The sequence below is a fragment of the Rhinolophus ferrumequinum genome, chromosome 16 (assembly GCF_004115265.2).
Source record: "Rhinolophus ferrumequinum isolate MPI-CBG mRhiFer1 chromosome 16, mRhiFer1_v1.p, whole genome shotgun sequence".
Classification (NCBI taxonomy): domain Eukaryota; kingdom Metazoa; phylum Chordata; class Mammalia; order Chiroptera; family Rhinolophidae; genus Rhinolophus; species Rhinolophus ferrumequinum.
In genome coordinates this window covers 50516465-50536171 of record NC_046299.1, presented here as the reverse complement: position 1 = coordinate 50536171, position 19707 = coordinate 50516465, and the positions used below count along the sequence as shown (strand labels likewise).

The 19707-nt window shown below is 35.5% G+C and overlaps 1 protein-coding gene and 1 pseudogene across 2 annotated transcripts in view; both read right to left on the bottom strand.

Moving 5' to 3' along the window:
* MCU (mitochondrial calcium uniporter) overlaps nucleotides 1-19707 on the bottom strand; it is a 188655-nt gene that overhangs the window by 17400 nt on the left and 151548 nt on the right. For both annotated transcript variants that reach the window (XR_004425322.1, XM_033130739.1), the window contains 2 exons: nucleotides 7451-7621; nucleotides 5946-6050 (listed from right to left, as the gene is read on the bottom strand). Coding sequence is in view for 1 of the 2 variants with exons in the window: in XM_033130739.1 (XP_032986630.1) it covers nucleotides 5946-6050; nucleotides 7451-7621 (276 nt within the window). In the remaining variant the exon portion in view is untranslated. The remainder of the gene's footprint in view (nucleotides 1-5945; nucleotides 6051-7450; nucleotides 7622-19707) is intronic.
* On the bottom strand, nucleotides 10730-10983 carry LOC117036104 (40S ribosomal protein S27-like; annotated as a pseudogene).

Genomic DNA, 19707 nt, shown 5'->3' with positions numbered 1-19707 from the left:
AGATAATTTTTGACAAAGGAGCTAAAAACATATAATAGAGAAAAAAAAGCCTCATCAATAAATGGTGCTGGGAAAACTGGAAAGCCACATGCAAAAGAATGAAACTAGGCAGCTATCTGTCATCATATACCAAAATTAACTCAAAATGGATCAAAGACCTAAACATAACACCTGAAACAATAAAATACACAGAAGAAAACATAGGTACTAAACTTATGGACCTTGGGTTTGAAGAGGATTTTATGAATTTGACCTCAAATGCAAGAGAAGTAAAAGCTAAAATAAATGAATGGGACTATATCAAACTGAAAAGCATCTGAACAGCAAATAAACCATCAACAAAATAAAGAGGCAACCAACTGAATGGGAGAAGATATTTGGAAACAATGTCTTTGATAAGGGGCTAATATCCAAAAAATATGAAGAACTCATACAACTCAACAACAACAAAAAACAAACAATCCAATTAAAAAATGGGCAGAGAATCTGAACAGACACTTCTCCCAACAAGACATACAAATGGCCAACAGATACATGAAAAAAAGCTCAACTTCGCTAACTATCAGGGAAATGCAAATCAAAACCACAATGAGATATCACCTCACACCTTTTAGAATGGCTATCACTAACAAGACAAATAATAACAAGTGTTGGAGAAGCTGTGGAGAAAAAGGAACCCATATACACTGTTGGGAAGAATGTAAATTGGCACAGCCGTTATGAAAAATAGCACGGAGTTTCCTTTAAAAATTAAGAATAGAATTACTATATGACCTAGCAATCCCTTTCCTTGGTATCTACCCCCAAAAATCTGAAAACATTTATCCATAAAGATATATGTGCTCCAATGTTCATTGCAGCATTATTGACGGTGGCCAAGGCATGGAAACAACCAAAGTGTCCTTCAATAGCTGATTGGATAAAGAAGATGTGGTATATATGCACAGTGGAATACTACTCTACCATAAGATGAAATACTGCCATTTGTGACAACATGGATGGATCTTGAGATTATTATGGTAAGCAAAATAAGACATAAAAGGTCGAGAACCATATGACTTCACTCATATGTGGGATATAAAACTGAAAGCAACAAAGGAATAACAAAGAAACAAAAACTCACCATCACAGAAAACAGTTTAGTGGTTACCAGAGGGTAAGAGGAGATGGTAGAAGAGGGTAAATATATGGTGATGGAAAGAGACTGACTCTGGTGGTAGTAAGCACACAATGTGACATACAGATGATGTATTATAGAAATGTACACTTAAAACCTATGTAATTTTACTAACCATTGTCACCTCAATAAATTTAACAAAGAAAAAAGAAAAAAAAAGGCAGAAACAAGGTCTCCAACATCCTCTGGATAGATAATGGGGGAAAGGGTTTAGTGGTACCAATCAAAATGATTCTCCTCAGCATAAAAACTTCCAACCACTATTGATACAGAGTATATTTTCTTCCTCCCCAAGACTAAGAGGAAGGTAGTTAATTATTACTTCAACATGGACTATGACAAAAGGCTTTTTGTGTTCCCTTTCCACATTCTCCCCTCCACTCTAGATTTAATTAGGTTATAATAAAATCAGCTACCGTATTTTGCCATGTATAATGCACTCCCATGTATAATGTGCACCCATGTTTTGGCCCAAACTTACAGGGAAGAAATCTTTCGTTTTAATTTTTTAATTCTAATTTTTTATTTGTTTACAGTTAGGTACTTTTTTTGTATTATAAAGGAATTTTAGCATTTATCATATTTTTTAACATTTTATGGTACAAGAAATTTTACATCACAAATAATTACAAAACACAAGAATAGATACAAGGCACAGGAAATTTTACATACCTGTAACAAATTTATGATATTTACACATCATAGAAGGCCAAGAACTCTTTGTTGTTGCAAGTTCCTCATAAGTTCAACAAAACCAATTATCATATTCCAGGGTATTATTTTGCATACGGATATCGTTACTGATTTTGAGTTACACTTTTAACTCATAAGCATAAATAAAAGAATTAAAAACATTTATATAGATATGGAATTAGTACTGCCCACGTATAATGTGCATCCTAATTTTCCCTTACAAATTGGGGCCAAAAAGTGGGCATTATACATGGCAAAATACAGTAATTGCTAAAATAGTTACTGCTTTCATCCTGCAGTGGTCAGAGGGGAATCCAGCCATATACAGGTACAGTAACCCAAAGAATGCAATGGAGCTTGCAAACTAGCCATATCACTCTGACCTGCCCCTCTGAAAAACTGAAAACTCCATTTCAGTTTTTTCCTGCCTCTTCCCTCCAGTTTGGGGGTTTGATACAAGAGGTGTAAATACTTAAGTATCCATAATACCTGAGGACTACCAATCCCACATAAACGTTAAATGTGGCTATATTAGATCCTGTATGAATCAGCCCTGTATCCTCAGTGCCTGGTGGAAGTGTTTGAAGTTAAGGTTTACTGCTACACCGCATTCAGAGAGCACTATTAATTCTGATGTGCTATCCATAAACAGGGAAAATTAGTAAGTGAGAGAAGTGAAAGTTAAACGGGGTAAGGAGTGAGTAGGAAAAAAATGTGTCAAAACTTAAAAAAACTGTCCTGGAAAAGTTTTCCTTCATTAACTATTAGGTTGGTGCAAAAGTAATTGAGGTTTTTGCAATTCTTTTTAAGATCTTTAAACTGCAATTACTTTTGCACCAAACTGATATTTTAATTTTCATTAGATAAAGCAGATTTGTTCCATCTGCTCCACATACAGATAAAATCCTAATGTTCCTCCTCATGATCTGATACCAAACACCTAGTGCCTTCAATTTCCTTTGTCCATTTAGCGTTTTCACTAGAAAGTTACAATGTGGGGAAGAGAAATGTGCTTACTCATCTGGATGACTGGCAACCCTCTCAAGTACAGAAATTCAACTTGCTCTCTTATTTGAAAAAGTGTGGTGACTTGGACGCCAGCAATATCTTCCTCCGACAGGGAGCGGGAGATAATATGGTGGAAACAAATTAAAACCTATTTTACATTTCATCAGAAGAAAAAGATTTTCTTTACTATGTTTTCAAAGATGGGAAAAACAAAGTGTGGCCTTAAAACAGTATTATTTGAGCTTCTGTGAGAAATGGTATCTAATGCATAATCTCTCACTGGCTAATTAACAGAGCTGAGAGAGTGTTGATGTATGAATTTAAATATTAAAAAGGTCTTTTAAATTTTACACCAATGCTGCTATTGAGTTTACCAAATTTCACACTTCAGTTGACAATTGTTCCATGAATTATAGACTTCTGACCCTTGCAAACTTCACATTCTAATTGACTTGTAGGGAAACTGGGTAGAAGTTACACAGTTCTGGGATATAGATAAAGCAGAGTTGTTAAGATGCCAAATCGATTACCAGGGAATCATATATAATTTCTCCCCTTTTCAATTTCTAAAGTCACTTTCCTTATTCAACTTGGGGTTAGCTGTATTTAAGAAAATGAAAACATTCATTTCTATTTTAAAAACACAATATTAGACAAGATGGTTGGACTTATTCATTGATTAAAATACCTCTAGCTTTTGACAACATAATATATGGAAGCTCATATCTTAACTTTGCTCATTGTTAAACTTTATATAGGAATATATTAGTCAACTTTAAAAATTTTGCTAATAGAAAATCTAAATAGAATGAACTCCAGGTAATTTACACACACACACACACACACACACACACACACACACACACACACACACACACTCTTACTATAATGCCCTCAAGGTCCATCATGTTGTTGAAAAATGGTAGTATTTCCTTTTCTCACGGCTGAATGTATATTCCACTGTATGTATGTACCACATCTTCTTTATCCATTCATTCATATTTGAACATCTAAGTTGATTCTATATCTTGGCTATTGTGAATAATGCTGCAATGAACGTAGCAGTGCAGGTATCTCTTTGAGATCCTGATTTCATTTCCTTTGGGTATATACCCAAAAGTGGGATTGCTGGATCGTGTGGTAGTTCTGTCGATCAAAGGGTACCAAGCTTCCGATTATAAGATGAATAAGTGCTGAGGATCTAATTAATGTACACATGATGACTATAGTTAACAATACTGTAATATATACTTGAAAGCTGCTAAGAGAGATGTTAAATGTTCTGACCACAAAAAAGAAATGGTAATTATGTTAGGTGATGGGGATATTAACTAATCCTATTGTGGTAAGCATTTCACAATATATAAATGTATCACACCATTACACTCTAGTCTTAAACTCACACAACATTATATGTCAATTATATCAATAAAGCTGGGGGGAAATAAAACAACAAATTAAAAAAAAACATAATGAAAAACAGTAAAATAAGACCTGTACTTCTGTTATTTTAAAGAAAATTTCTAGGCCAAGAATCAGGGAATAAAGAAGAAAAACATATTAGCACAGCTAATAGATAGCTAACAATCCCTGGTCTACATGGTCAATTATTTCAACTTAATAAAATCTGATTCAGTATTGTCTTACTATTTAAAGGCTATTTTTCCATCCTTATTATACTTATTATACTTTTTTCCACGCTAGTTCCATCTCAACGAGCTTGAACACAGAAGAGAATCTGGCTTCTGAATAACCAAAAGCGCTACCAAGTTAACTTATTTAATTCATTCAATACAGAATGACCACCTGAGTCAGTGGGGAGTGGGGGATACAATATCATAGTGAGCATTTCCACATTCAAGGAGTAAGAACAATTCAGAGAGGTGATTAATCACTTCTGGTTGGCTGGGAGTCAGGGAAAGAAATAGGATTATTAAAGACTTCATGTTAGGGCTGACACTGACGATTTTGACAGGAGGAAACAGGATGTTAGGAACAAAGGAGAAAGGCGTCTTAGGCAGAGGAAAGATGAACAAATACTGAGATGACGAAGAATGGGGCATAGTTAAGGAAAGAGCAAAGGAACACAGGGTGGAGGAAAAGTGGGCAACATGTAAGAGCGAAACGGAAAAATTTTAAAGGTAAATAGATGTAGACCAGACTTTGGAGGCATTCAATCTCAGACCTTTTTCTACATTAGACATAGTTCTTAAAAGCAGAATTGAAAACAGGAATGTCCTAGGAGGCTGACAGGGGGAGTGGTGGTGGAAGGAGCATTAACAACAGCAGGAAGTGACAATAAATATCAAGGGCAAAGGGAGAAAGTGACCAAAAGAGACAACTCACAATGCTATTTCAGAGCGCTGTTTAGCACCAGTACTGTTAAGAGCCATACTGAACCCTGGGGTGAAAAGAAAAATCAATAATACTGACTCTATTTAAAATTTTGATATTTTGTTCATCATGGTTTTTTTTTAAACTTTTTAAAGTAATAGTTCATTAAAATATTATTTATCTTGACTACCAAGTTTTTCGACATCCTCTTAAAATTTACTCCTGAGGCAAGTACCTCACTTCTATGCATAATGACATATACATGTCCGAGTTCCTAAGGACTATTACTGTACAATAATCGACTTCCTGACTGCTGACTTTCAGCCATCAAAAAAAAAAAAAAAAAGGATTAATTTCTATTACAAATGTTTAGGAGGACAGGGAAGTCCATAATTTATTTTAAAAAGATTCCCCCTATAATGTTATTAAAATAATATTAATATGACTTTTAACCTGTGTGGAGGGAAGGAGCTTAAGTTATGTAGAACATCCATTTATGTGAAACAAAGTGACAATATCAGATAATAAAGCTTTCTGATGTCGGGTAGAATTTAAGCTTTAGTCAGTGTACAAGCCAAGTACCAGGTACTCAATGAGCTCTTCAACCGAAACGGTCTGTATGTAAAGCTTTCAGTGTTCTTTGAATATTATCTATTTCTCAAGGTAATCCAGGGGAAAGTTCATTCCAAAAGCCCTCCCACATTTCTCCGACCTTCTCAGGGTTACTTTTTACCTCTCTTTGGTGGTCGCACATGATACGTTAAGTCATTAATGACCAGCTTAAAGTCATCAAGGAGGAGGAGGTCTATTCCTGTTGAGGCAGCGACTCGAACGCCATCTGTGAAAAAATTTAATGTGAAAATTTAATTTGTCGTATGTCTATAATTATTCAAGACTGGTCAAGAAAAAGCAATCCCCAAAATAGATGTTAAAAATTGCATCTTTTCTTTTACATTTCAGTTAACTTTTTGCCTTATCTCCAAGTGCATGCTAAACAAAGCTTACATTGTCTGAGGTTTTTTGTTTTTGTGGTCTCAAGTCAGTGAAGATTTAACAACATGCTTTTCTGGTAGAACTTTATGAACAGTGAAATAACTGCATAGACTTATAGGCATGAGTTGGAAATCTAGGGTAACTAGGAGAGCTGCATGGATGTCTTAGATTTGTCTATGATGGAAGTTGGTTGAGTAAAAAAATAAGGCTTTCTAATATATAGTACTTTTCAGTATGGTCAGTGATTAGATGCCAATAATTCAGTAGGGATGAATGCTAGGGTTAGCAAAGAACACCAAGCTGGTCTACTAATTATATTACTAGATGAGGTGAGAATTAAATATATTTAAAATATTTACACTTTAGAAACATGGCAAATTGTTAACAAATGGTGAATTCAAGTGAAAGGTAAATGGGTATTTAATGTACTAATTTTTTAAGTTTTCTGTAGATTTAAAATGTTTCAAAGTAAAAATGGGAAAAATGTAAGGCACTTAAAAAATACATAACTGAAATTAAAAAAAAATTTAAAAAGAGGAAGAAAGGGAGGAATGAATAGATGAAGAGGTAGGGAAAAAATTAAGACATTTTGGCAAATAGAAAATGTAATTTTTTTAAATGCCAACTCATTAGTAATTAAAAACTTAAGATTAAAACAAACCACAAAAGTGCTATATGCTCCAAAGCAAATATTTAAAAACAAGTCACATACAAAAAATACATATATAAGTGAAATGGATGTTATGTCAAATGGGAATTTTTAGTGCCTTATTTTATATTTGTTTCAAATCATGTTTTCATTTTGGTCAACTTTTATGTGAAAGACATCAGAAAACCTAAAAAGAAGTCCTAATATTTCGTATCTCCAGAGATGAGGGCTCATCCACTAGAAATATTTACTCTATGCCTAAGGTAATGATGAAAGGTCGCAATATATAAAATGCTCATGTGTGAGGTGCTTTTGCATGAGATTTCCTGTGTATAAACATATGCTAAAACTGAATAATTATATTCTGAGTACCATAGGAGAAAAATCACTTTCTCTCCTAACATTTGCTGAGCAAAAAATGTTTTCTAAAATTAAGAGTATGACATACTGTTGCAGCAACGTGTATGTGTGTGTGTGTGTGTTGTGTGTGTGTGTGTGTAGTAGTGGTGGTGGTGGTGGTGGTGGTGATGGTGGTGGTGTTAAGCAGTAGTAGTTTGGGGGAAATGGGTGGGAATTAGTAATAAAGGTGACCGTACCTGGTGAATAGATTGCAACTCTGTCAATTCCCCGATCCTCTTCTTGTAGTTGTCGTAAAAACACACCAACAGAGTCTGAGATAGGTTTGAGTGTGAACTGGCAGCGTTCACGCCGGGACGGTAGCCTCACAGATATCACAGGTAACCCATTTTGATACACCACCGTCACATCTGAATGAAAAAGACCCACAATCATATGAAAATTAGATTTCCTTATAAGTAACAGCTATATTATTACCTTCTTATATGGAATCTATTTTTATTAGTGTGGTGTAAAATGTTTCCAAAGGTTTAAGAACATGCTCTTTAACTTTAGTGGAAGGTTATTCTGAGAATTGGCTTATACAAGATCATAGGGATCATACAATGCACTTTTCAGAAAAATGAAAACATGCAAAGGATTATCTTCTAAATGGATCAAGGAGAGGCTTTCTTAGGAATTTGAGGTAAAGGACTTGGTATTGGTGAAGATAAACTCTCGTTCCATTTTGGAAGACTTTATTAAGTAGTCAGGGATTGCTGGGCGACTCCAGGAGGTGGCTCTTCGGAGCCAGAACTTTCAAGAATCTCTGGGAAATGACATCTTAAAGTACACGATAAGCGAGACTCTTACTCCAGGACAGTCAACTCATATTTATAGTATGATATGACATCCAAGGGGCTTGATAGGTAAGCATTCAATTATACAGTAAGGACATATTATGATATCATCAAAACAATTCCTTTTATGTTCTCCTGAACGTCGTCCTGAGGTTAACTAGAAGGCGAAGATCAACTATTTGGGAGTTTCTAACAAAAAGTTATTAAGGGAGATATTATTATAAGCTATATAACTGAAAGGATTTCTACAACAGTATGGTACAGAATTTCTTTTTCCTTGTCTTTTTATCTCAACAGTCTTGATTTGTAGAGCCTTAGTCACTAAAACAAATGTTAGAATAACTCTCTTTCAAAGTAATTTTCAAATGAATTTGTTAAATAACTAATGTTGAATGAGATTTTTTTAACATTAGCAACCAGCATTTCAAGATGGTAACTTAGCACTGAGGAAGGAAAACAGGATTTGGAGTAATCTGGGCTCAAATTCTGGCTCTGTAACTTTGGACATATAATATACCTTCTACGAGCCTCACTTTTTTTCATATATAAAAAGGGTTTATCCCTAACTGATAGAGCTGTTGTGAGGAATAAAATAAAAAACAACAACACTTAAAACACTTCAGCATACTGCTTGATACATAGGGATGTTTCTTTACTAGCTTTTTTTTTTTTTAATAATCAAAAGGTACATTCTATAATATTTCCAAAGATTCTTATCCCTCAAAATTGACAAGTTGAGATGAAATGTATATAAAGTTCTGGATATTCCAAATTTTCCATAGTTGTCGTCATTTACATCTTACTTCCTCACTGATTCTAGTAATTTTTAAGGTCTACAATGCATATAAAAGCCTCACACTAAATTCTTTCATGACTTAAAATTTAAAAGCAACACTTACTAAGGCATATATGTAGGCTATGAGTAACAAAATACATTTTAATTTTCAATGGATGTGTCATGAGTTTTGACACAATAATCAAAATTCCCTCGAGCCCCATCGCAGTTAATCCCTCGGCAACCAGTTCTGATTTTTTTCACCACAGATTATATTTAGGTTTTTTAGAGTTACGTATTACTGGAATCATATATTATGTACTCTTTTGTATCTGGCTTCCTTTTCTCAGCATAATGATTTTAAGATTCATCCATGCTGTGTACATTAGTAGTTCATTAATTTTATTGCTGATAGTATTTCACTGTATGGACACACCATAATTTGTTTATCCATTTACCTATTGCTTGACATCTGGGTTGTTTCCAGTCTTTGGCTACTATGAATAAAGCTTTTATGATTATTCACTTACAAGTCTTTGTGTGGATATATAATTTTGTGATATGCCTTTTTCCTATCCTTTTACTTTTAACCTATCCATATCTTTATATTTAAAGTGCGTTTCTTGTAGACAGTATACGAGTACTCTTGGGTCCTGCTATTTTATCCAAACTGACAATCTGTGCCTCTCAATTAAAGTGTGTATATCATTTGGATTTAATACATTACAAATATGGTTGTGTATAAGTCTACCATCTTGCTACTTTATTTCTTGACCCAGCTGTTCTTTCTTCTATCTTTCTGCTATTCTTGCCATCTGTCTATTAGATTAACTAAATATTTTTTATGATTGTTTAATCTCTACTATTGTCTTATTAACTATACCTTCTTATGTTTTTAGGGGTTACTCTACAGCACGTGTTGGCAAACTTTTTCTATAAAGAGCTAGATAATAAGCATTGTAGGCTTTGTGGGCCATAAGATCTCTTCCAGTTACAGACTCTGCACTGTGGTGCAAAAGCAGCCATAGGTAATAAGTAACCAAATGGAGTTTGTGTTCCAACAAACTTTATTTACAAAAATAAGCAGTGGGCTGGATTTGGCCTATTGGGTTTTCTAAACCCATTTTAGTTTTATAATTTACATCTTTAACTTACCACAGTTAACCTTCAAGTATTCTCATGCCACTTTAGGTATAGTATAGAGAATGCTATTATAAAAAAAATAACTTTCATTCCCCCTGCTTTGTGCTATTGTACTCATATATTTTGCTTCTACATGTTATAAACTATACAACATATTATTTTTGCTTTGACAACTGATTATATTTTAAAGAAATTTCTAAATGAGGAAAAATACCTTTTATATTTACATACATATTTAGTCTCTGGTGTTTCTAATTCCTTTTGTTTAGAGTCACATTTCCATTTGGTATTGTATTTCTTTTGCCTGAACATCTTCCTCAAACATTTCTTGGTGCACAGATGTGCTGGCAATAAATTCTCTCAGCTTTGGCAAATCTGAAAAAGTCTTTATTTCACATTCACTTTTGAAAGACAGTTTTGTTGTGTAAAAAATTCTGGGTTGACAGAGTTTTTTTCGTTTCAGCACTTACAGAACGCATGTCTTCTGGTTTGCATAGTAGATGACAAATTTGTGTATATATTTATCTTTGTTCCTCTGTATGTAATATACCTTTTTAACTCTGGCTGCTTTCAATATTCTCTCTGTCTCTCTCTCTCTTCTCATAATCAAAACTTTATTGAAAAACTGACACCAAAAAAGCAGATCACTGTTGTGTACTTACAAAATTAAATGTAATTACATTATCTTGGTAGATTAACTAGAATTACTGAAGTGATAAGGCTTTCTGTGATGTAACAAATTCAGGAAGTTGTGTGGATCATTAGTGTTGCTTTCTTCTACATGAACACCCTTCTGTAAGTCTGGCCTTTTCTCCTGCTGGCAAGCACAACACTGCTGAACAACCTACACAAATAATCATCGTCTGAGCACGGCTGAACCTGCAGTAATCTTGTAGCAACCTGGACATGTTACATCCATAAAATAAGAATCTGGACTTTGAACTAGCCGTTTCTTTTTATGCTTTTTCTTTTCCTCTTCCAAGGATAGATGTAGTAAATCTTTAGCCAAAGACATGTTGATTTTTTCTCAAGCCCAGCCTGTCCAGACCTCTGAGGCGACACCCCGGTGAGCAGCATGTGATTCAATATTTTCTCTTTATCACTGATTTTCAATAATTTGATTATAATGTTCCTTTCTATGGTGTTCTTTCTGATTATTTTGTTTTGGAAGTCTTAAGTTTCTTAGCATTGAGGGGCTCACGGTTTTCATCAAAATTAATTTGGGCCATTATTAAAATATTTTTTGTCTTCTACCCCTATCCTTTCGGGATTCCAGTTACACTTACATTAGACCATGTGGAACTGTTTTACAGGGAACTGAGGCTTTCTTTCTATATTTCAGGGTGTTTTTCCCCTTCTCAGATTCACTTTGAATACTTTTAATTGCTATGTATTTCAGTGTCACTGATCTTTTCTTCAGTACTGTTTTAATATGCTGTTAATTCCATCTGCACTGTTTTTCGCTTCAGATATATTTCCATATCTATGAATTACTTTTGTTTATTTTTATATTTTCTATTTCTCTTCATGCTATGCTTGTTTTCCTTTTCCCTCTGAATATAAGGATCATATTTATAAGAACTAAAAATCCTTGGCTGTTAATGTCATTATCTCATCATTTCCAGGTCTATTTCAATTGACTGATTTTTCTTTTGGTTCTTTCCCTGCTTCTCCATATGCATAGTAATTTTTGATTGGAGGTTAGACATTGTAATTTTACATTGTTGAGTGCTGGATCGTGTATAGTTAAGTTACTTACATATTAATTCTCTTCATATTTAATTCTTTCAAGTCATGAAAAAAGTCTATTAGGACAGATCTAGAGAATCCTTTAAATGAGGGCCAATTTGGTCCCACTTCTATGGTATGGTTCTTCTGGGAGTCTCTACCAACTGCTCATGTATTCAGTGATGTCTCTCCTCTCTGGCTGGAGAGAAGTCAAAAGATTTCTGGCCCTGTATGAGCACTGAGGATTATTCATTTTACAGCTTCTGGTAATTGTTTTCCTTGGAAGCTGTTCTGGCCTGGTCTTATGGTTTAGAATTAGCCAAAGCCTCCTTTGTTTCTCTTCTCTCAGAGATCACAGTCCTGTGCTGTTGTCCAATGTCTAAAAACAGTTTTTTCACATATTTTGTTTGCTGTTCTAGTTGACAGTAAGGCAGCAATCCTCACAGCAGCTAATTCTTTGTGGATACATGATTTGAATTTTTACATAAAAACTAAAAGGAAGCAAAGTCAAAAATCTCCATTTCTTTTTTCTTTTTTTTTTATTAAAGTTTATTGGGGTGACAATTGCTAGTAAAGTTACATAGATTTCAGGTGTACAATTCTGTAATACATCATCTATATCGCACATTATGTGCTCACCACCCAGAGTCAGTTCTCCTTCCATCACCATATATTTGACCCTGTTTACCTCTTCTAGAACTCCTCTCCTCCCTTACCCTCTGGGAACCACTAAACTATTTCTTTATTCTTTCCAAAAGGGTAGTCTGTTTCTAAGGAAGAGGCCAAAAATAGTAATATAAATTTAATACACAGCACTTACTAGTTTTCACTATCTAAAGATATTTGAAATTTTTGTCATTTTCTTTCTCATTTCTGAAAGAATCCACAGCAATCCAGTGTTGCCTTAAAGTCAGAGCCACTAACAAGAATATTCCTTGCTCTTCTCTAGGCAGTAATGAGGATGAGCTCATAAAATTATGTGATTAACTTGTTCACCTGGTATTTTCCTCTCAAGTATTCCCTTTCCATATGTGAAAAAACTATTCAACCCCAGATTTCAAAAACTAGGCAGTTGAATTTAAATAAAAGATAGGAATCTATGAATCTTATACACATAGTATGGAAAAATTCACTAAAACATTAGTATCACAGATAAGTGCTTAGAGGTTACTGTTTTAAAATAACTGAGACAAAGTCAACAGAGAAAATTAAGGTCTTTGTTTCCCACTTTAACTTTTTCCTTTAAAGATCATGCAGCTTTTCAAAGGAATGAAATTTGAAAGCTTTGAGGAACTCTACAAGGAATAGCACATTTCAGAACTGATAAACCTTTATTATAATAGTGCTTTTGAAATAAATCCACAGGTCTCCTTCTTTCCCATACATACTAGATTTGTAATGTAAATGTTAGTTTTTTTGGTTTGTAACCAAAAAAGAACAATTACCAAAGTTACTCAAATTTAACAAGACATAAAATAGCTGCTGGTTGTAGTGAAGTCATAATGGGCTTTTATAAGCTAATAACAGTTGTCAGCTACTATTCTCTAGAATCAAATAGTCTTTTTTTTAAAGTATAAACTTCATCAAGTGATTCGTGGGTTCAGTTTTTTTTAATCGTCTGCCTTGATTTCCATTTCAATAAAATAAGAAATAATCTATGCTCTATAGCAGTGTGCTTCATAGAAACCTAGAAATATGAGGCGTCCAATATGAATCCTGAGAGACAGAGTATGACAACAGATTTAGGCATAAAAACAAAAAGGCAAAATGTTTTCCAGACTAACAGAAGTACAATGAAAACAGACATTTGGGGTTAAAGAAGGAATACATTTAAAAAAAAAAAATGTCTTTGGGGCATCAGATATAAAAAGAAGTCTAAAATACAAATGGTTGTTATTTAGCCAATGTTAAAAAACGCTTAGAAAAATTCATAGAAGGACGTTTTATTAGTGTTCAAAATAATTGGTAAAATGTCCTCTAAAATATATCATCTTATAAACTTGACTTTTTATATCTTAAGGACTTATTTAGAAAGGGAACTGGTACAATAAGGAAACACATATGGGGTGTTTCCTGCAAAGCTACTTAGAGCTGAATTGTATATGATGGATGATTCCAGAGGCTTATGGTCTTCTGTTTCTTTTCTTCCCCCTTTCTGTAATATTCTACACCAAGAATGTGAAATATAATTTAAAAAATTTTAGTGCAGGAAGGCCAAAGAAATCATATCGACTAATACCCTTCTTTTACAGCTAAGAACAAAAAGTTCAATGACGGTCCTAAGGTCATACAGTTCAACCCAATGCAAAATGGTTTTGGATCTCATTATTTGACTAAAAAATTGTTTTCTTGGGTCACATAAGACTTGAGGTTGCTAAATTCGGTGGGAATATTAGCTCAATTTATTTTAGCAGCATCTAATGATATAAACCACTCCTTCACATTATAAAAACTTTCCTTTTTCTACACTCTCCTGGTTGTTTTTACCTTTCAGTCTATACCTTCTAATATTCCTTCACGGCTCTTCTTATTGTAGTTATCCCTTAAAGGTTTCTAAGTGCTTTGTCCTAGGCCTCTGTGCTTCTCAATCCATACACTTTCTAGGCAATCTCATATGCTTGCAAAATGTCAGCTACCATCTAAAGGCCGATGTTCTAAACCTATATTCAATTGTCTGTGGCACAACTGGGTTTCCCACAGGCAAACCCAAAACTAAAAAATCCTAAAATTAAATTAATTCTTCCCCAACCCATCCATCTCTGACATTTCTTATCTCAGTCAATAACACCACTATTACTTAACTATTGCCCAACCCAGAAAATTGTCTGCTATACTTTACTATTTAGTGGACAAAAAAGGGGTCACATACTAAATCTGACAAGCTCAGCCTACATGGCAGGTCTTAACAAACTCAGAGACCAAACGTAACCACACAGGATGGTGTGAACATAAAAATGCCTAACTAAGGTGGGCTAAGGCGGGAAGTCACATCTTTTCTCTGAAGTTTCCTTGATAATGTCAATCTTTACCTTAAGTGAGCCTGTCTATTGACTTTCTGCATCAGAGTAACATACCTTTGATATGTCAGAGTAATCTTCTCCAGACCCCTCAAGGCAGGTACCAGAGCATAAGACCACAGAACTTCTCTGTTACCTTGTTGTCCACATACCGTCTCTATGTACTGTAAATGTTTGCTAGTCTAAACCCACCAATGTAAAAGAAGTACGTGTCTCTCCCATTGTGTATTTTATCCAATCCCAGAGATCTCCCCACTTTGCTTTCTCCCATCCCCTTAATCTACCATCAATGGATTTTATGTAACCCTCCTTACATCTCCTCCTTTTATTCTAACATATAAAACAAGCTGCAAAACTGCCATTCTCTGGAGCATTTTCTCAATCTGCTGAGATTTTGCTTCCCAGCAACCGTTGTCAGCTTGGCTCAAATAAACTCATAAAAATTCTTTACAGGTTTGGATGTTTCTTACATCGACCACTCTTAGAGCCAGAACATGACGTTCCTCATATCTAATCAGAAAGCACATCCTTTCATTCTATTTTCTAAAACCTCTAATTTTGCCAGTTTGCTCTCCTACCACCATCTTAGTCCCGGCCACCAATGCCCCTTTCTTGTATCAGCTACATTGTATTTGGACTCACTTTGTTCCAGCCTTCCTCCCATTTAAACAATTATCCACACTGAATCAGGGTAATCTTTCTTTTTTGCAAAGGAAACTACTATCCTGAGATTGGTATTTATCATTCTCATCTATAAAATAATTACACATAGCATGGTTTTTGCCTGTATTTGGACTTTACATAAATGGTTGCATTGTGTACAACCTTCTACAACTGCCTTTTATACTCACTAATGCTCTGAGATTTATCCAAATTGAATCATATTTTTGGATCATTCACTTAAAAGTCCCGTGTAAAATTTCATATACATATATATGTAAATAAGATTTATTTATCCGTTGAAAAATGAGATTTTTTTTCCCTTCTCTGTTATAAACAAACAGAAGACTACGATAACAGCACTTGTCAATGTTTTTAGTTTCTGTTGTAAATTTGTCCAACTTTTTTCCTTTTAGAGCTTTGTGTTTCACATTTTACTCCTTATGCCATCTGGAATTTACTTTTGTAAGGTAAGAAGTCAATTGTAACAGCACCATTTATTGAATAACCTGCTCAATCTTCTGATTTACAATGTTAATTCTATCACATGTCAAATTTCCATGTATGCAAGGTTTCTCTAATCTGATTCTACAGTCTTTCCTACATCAATACTTTACTGTTTTGATTATTATGGTTTTAGAAATACATCTTAATATGTGGCTTAGGTAAATCTTTCTCCATTTTCTACTCAAAATTTATCTTAGTTATGAGTATGATTTTATTCTTTCATTTAATTTTTATAGTAAGTTCATCAGTTCCTGTTGGGGGTTTGATTAGCACTGCAGTGAGTTTTGAACTCACTGCAGTGAGTTCATAAATTCATGTGGGGGGGAAACTCACAACTTTTACAATGTTGTCTTTATATTCATTGATATGGTATAGCTCTTCATTTATTTCCTATCTTTTTTTATGTCCTTCAATAAAGTTTATTCTTCTCAATAAACATCTTAAAGATTTTTTATTAGTTTCATGCCTAAATACCTTCAAGTAATTTGTTTTTAATAACCACTTCTATATTTATAAATACAATTCCATGTGAGACTATACCTCAGTTTCCTCACCTATAAATAGGGATTCTAATATCTCACAAGGCTGCTGAGAAGATTCAATGAGGGTATATGAAAACGCCTGCTTTAATAGTTTCTCTTGCTTTTCCTAAAATCTAAAGTCTTAAAACCCAAAGACTAAAATTATATAACACATTCATGAGAAAATTTCCAATCATGCCTTTAAATCTGAAGAGAACAAAAATGACTTGTTCCAAATGAGGGCAACAAGGGTTAAAAGGGTGTAAGTTTGGAAGATGTACCATTTCTGCAGAGAGTAAAGTAACAAGATCTTTAGAGTCAAAAAAACTTTTTTCTGTTTGTTATTTTGGCAAAGAAATTTAACACTCTTTCAAAGATGTTGATAGCCAGTAATGTTAATAGCCTTTCTAATTTCTGTAAGAAAATCTCACATATTCAGGATTTTGCTTTGACTGTGTTACCACGCTTATTAACAGACAAAAGCTAGGAACTAACTCCTTAGAGTCAGAAACTATCGATAGTTTCAAATTGCATTCTGGAAGGAAATGGGATAGTTTCCAATTCCCTCAAAACTTACTTCAAGCTATTGGAATAAATGATGACATCCTAGAGTGGGTAACATCATCTGAAATTTGACAAAAATTTGCTTCTACTTCAAGCTAAACCAGTTTAAATACTGTTAGCACATAAAGCTGAAAGGTCTTGGAGTTCCAATCAAGATGGTGGAGTAGGTAAACAATGTGTGTGCATCCTCTCAGGATCACATCAGAATTATAACTAAACTAGAGCAACTGTCACTGAGAATTGTCTGAATCTAGTTCAACAGAAGTCCTACAACTAAGGAAATACAGAAGCCATGACAGGAGGGGCAGAGACACCAAACGGGCTCATCCCACAGCCACATGTGGCGTTTAAAAATCAGGAGGAATATCTTAGCTGCAGAGGACCCCCTGAGGAGTGAGAGGTCCCAGCCCCACACCAGGCTCCCCAGCCCAGGCTTCCAGTGCTGGTAAGAGAAGTTCTCACAACTTCAGGCTGTGAAAACCAGTTGGAGATTGTGGCTGAGGGAGATGGGGGGAGCTGGAGTTCCAGGCAATACTCTTAAAGGGTCACGCACAGACTTACTCGCTGATGGACTCACTTGCTCTGAGCTCCAGCACTGGGGCAGTAGCAGCTTGAAAGGTAACAGGGACGAAAAGGGAGGAATTGAATTGTCTGGCCTCAAAGTGAGGGCTGGAGAAACAGCTTTCTCCCAGACAGAAGTGCTCGCAGAAGCCACTGTTTCTTTGTTGAGCTCTCCCCACTCCCAACATGTGGAGGCAGGCAGCCTGCATATCTGAGTGCCCATCAACTTGGCTTACACCATTTGTCAACCTGCCCTGGTGATTCCCTGAGACCCCATCCCATCCAACTTGTGGGCCCACCCAAGCCGCTTTCAGTGGCTTTTCCATACAAATGGCCTGTCTTGGCTTATGCTACAGATATTCCTAAAATGTCTCAAAGGGTCACCGTACCAAACAAGCAGCATCTGGCCTTGGTGTGCCCTGTACCTCTTGCTGAGCAGCCCCAAGACTGGCACTACTGGCAGCTGGCCTCAGTTTACAGTATAGCCTCTCCCAGGCACTTCCAAGCACAGCACAGGTGGAAGAAACCTGCAGATTGCTTTCTGGTCCCTACCAAGTGGCTCCGGGCGGGGTCCAAAGACTCCAGGCACAGTGCAGGGAACTTGGTCTGCAGTGGGGCCCCTTCCAGGAGGCCCTGGGAGTGGCATACCTGGTGGCTGGCTTCAGACTGTGACAGAGTACCCTTAGGCTACCTCCACCTACGACACACCCATTGAGCAGACTGGGCGGGCACCAAAGTCCTGCTAAAGCAAGTTCTGCTCCATAGAGTCAGACCTGTACAACAGTTCCTCCCCTGTAGTCACGGCCAGTCCTCAGAAACAATCAACCTGAGGGCCAATCCCTGCCATCAACGTGCAAACAGCAACCAAGGGTCAACTGCAACAGGAGCGCAAACAAAACCCACAAAAGGGACACACATGCAGCACCCATTTCAGGTAACGAGGGAGATTACGCTACTGGGCCCCACAGAACACCTACCTACTACAGAAGGCCATTCATTGTACTAAGACTGGGAGACATAGCTGCTGTATTTAATACATAGAAACAAACACAGGGAGGCAGCCAACATGGGGAGACAAAGAAACATGTCCCAAATGAAGGAACAAAACAGAGCTCCAGAAAAAGAACTAAACAAAATAAAGACAAGAAATCTATCAGATGCAGAGCTCAAAACACTGATTATTAGAATGCTCAATGATCTCAGTGACAACTTCAACAAAGAGATAGGGAACATAAATTGGAGATAGAAAACATAAAAAAATCCCGAAATGAAGAATACAATAACTGAAATGAAGAACACATTAGAGAGAATCAACAGTAGATTAGATGAAGTGGAGGACTGATTTGAAAGACAAGGAACCAAGAAACACCCAATTAGAACATCAAAAAGAAAAAAATGAGGATCACTTAAGGGGTCTTTGGGACAATAAGTACACCAACATTCACACCATAGGGGTGCCAGAAGGAGAAGAGAGAGCAAGGAATGAAAAACCTATTTGAAGAACTAATGATGGAAAACTTCCCTAACCTGGTGAAGGAAATGGATATTCAAGCCCAGGAAGAACAGAGAGTCCCAAAAAAGATCAACCCAAAGAGGCCCACACCAAGACACATCATAATTAAAATGCTGAAGGTTAAAGACAAAGAAAAAATCTTAAAAGCAGCAAGAGAAAGGCAGCTAGTTACCTACAAGGGAGCTCCCATAAGACTGTCAGCTGGTTTCTCAACAGAAACTTTGCTGGCCAGAAGGAATCAGCAGAAAATATTGAAAGTGATGTAAAGCAAGGACCTACAACCAAGATTACTCTATATACTAAAGCTATCATTTAAAATTTAAAGAGAGATAAATAGCTCCCCAGACAATAAAAAGCTACAGGAGTTCATCAGCACAACATCAGTATTACAAGAAATGTTAAGGGGACTTCTTTAAGAAGAAAAAAAGATTGAAAATACAAATAATAAAATGGCAATAACTACAATATTGTAAATGGATTTGGAAAGACATATAAAAAAGACATAGGGTGCCTGAATGGATAAGAAAACAAGACCTTTACATATACTGCCTACAAAAGACTCACTTCAGATTGAAAGACACAAACAGATGGAAAGTCAAGGATGGAAAAAGATATTTCATGAAAATGGAAATTAAAAAAAAATGCTGGGGTAGCAATACTTATCAACA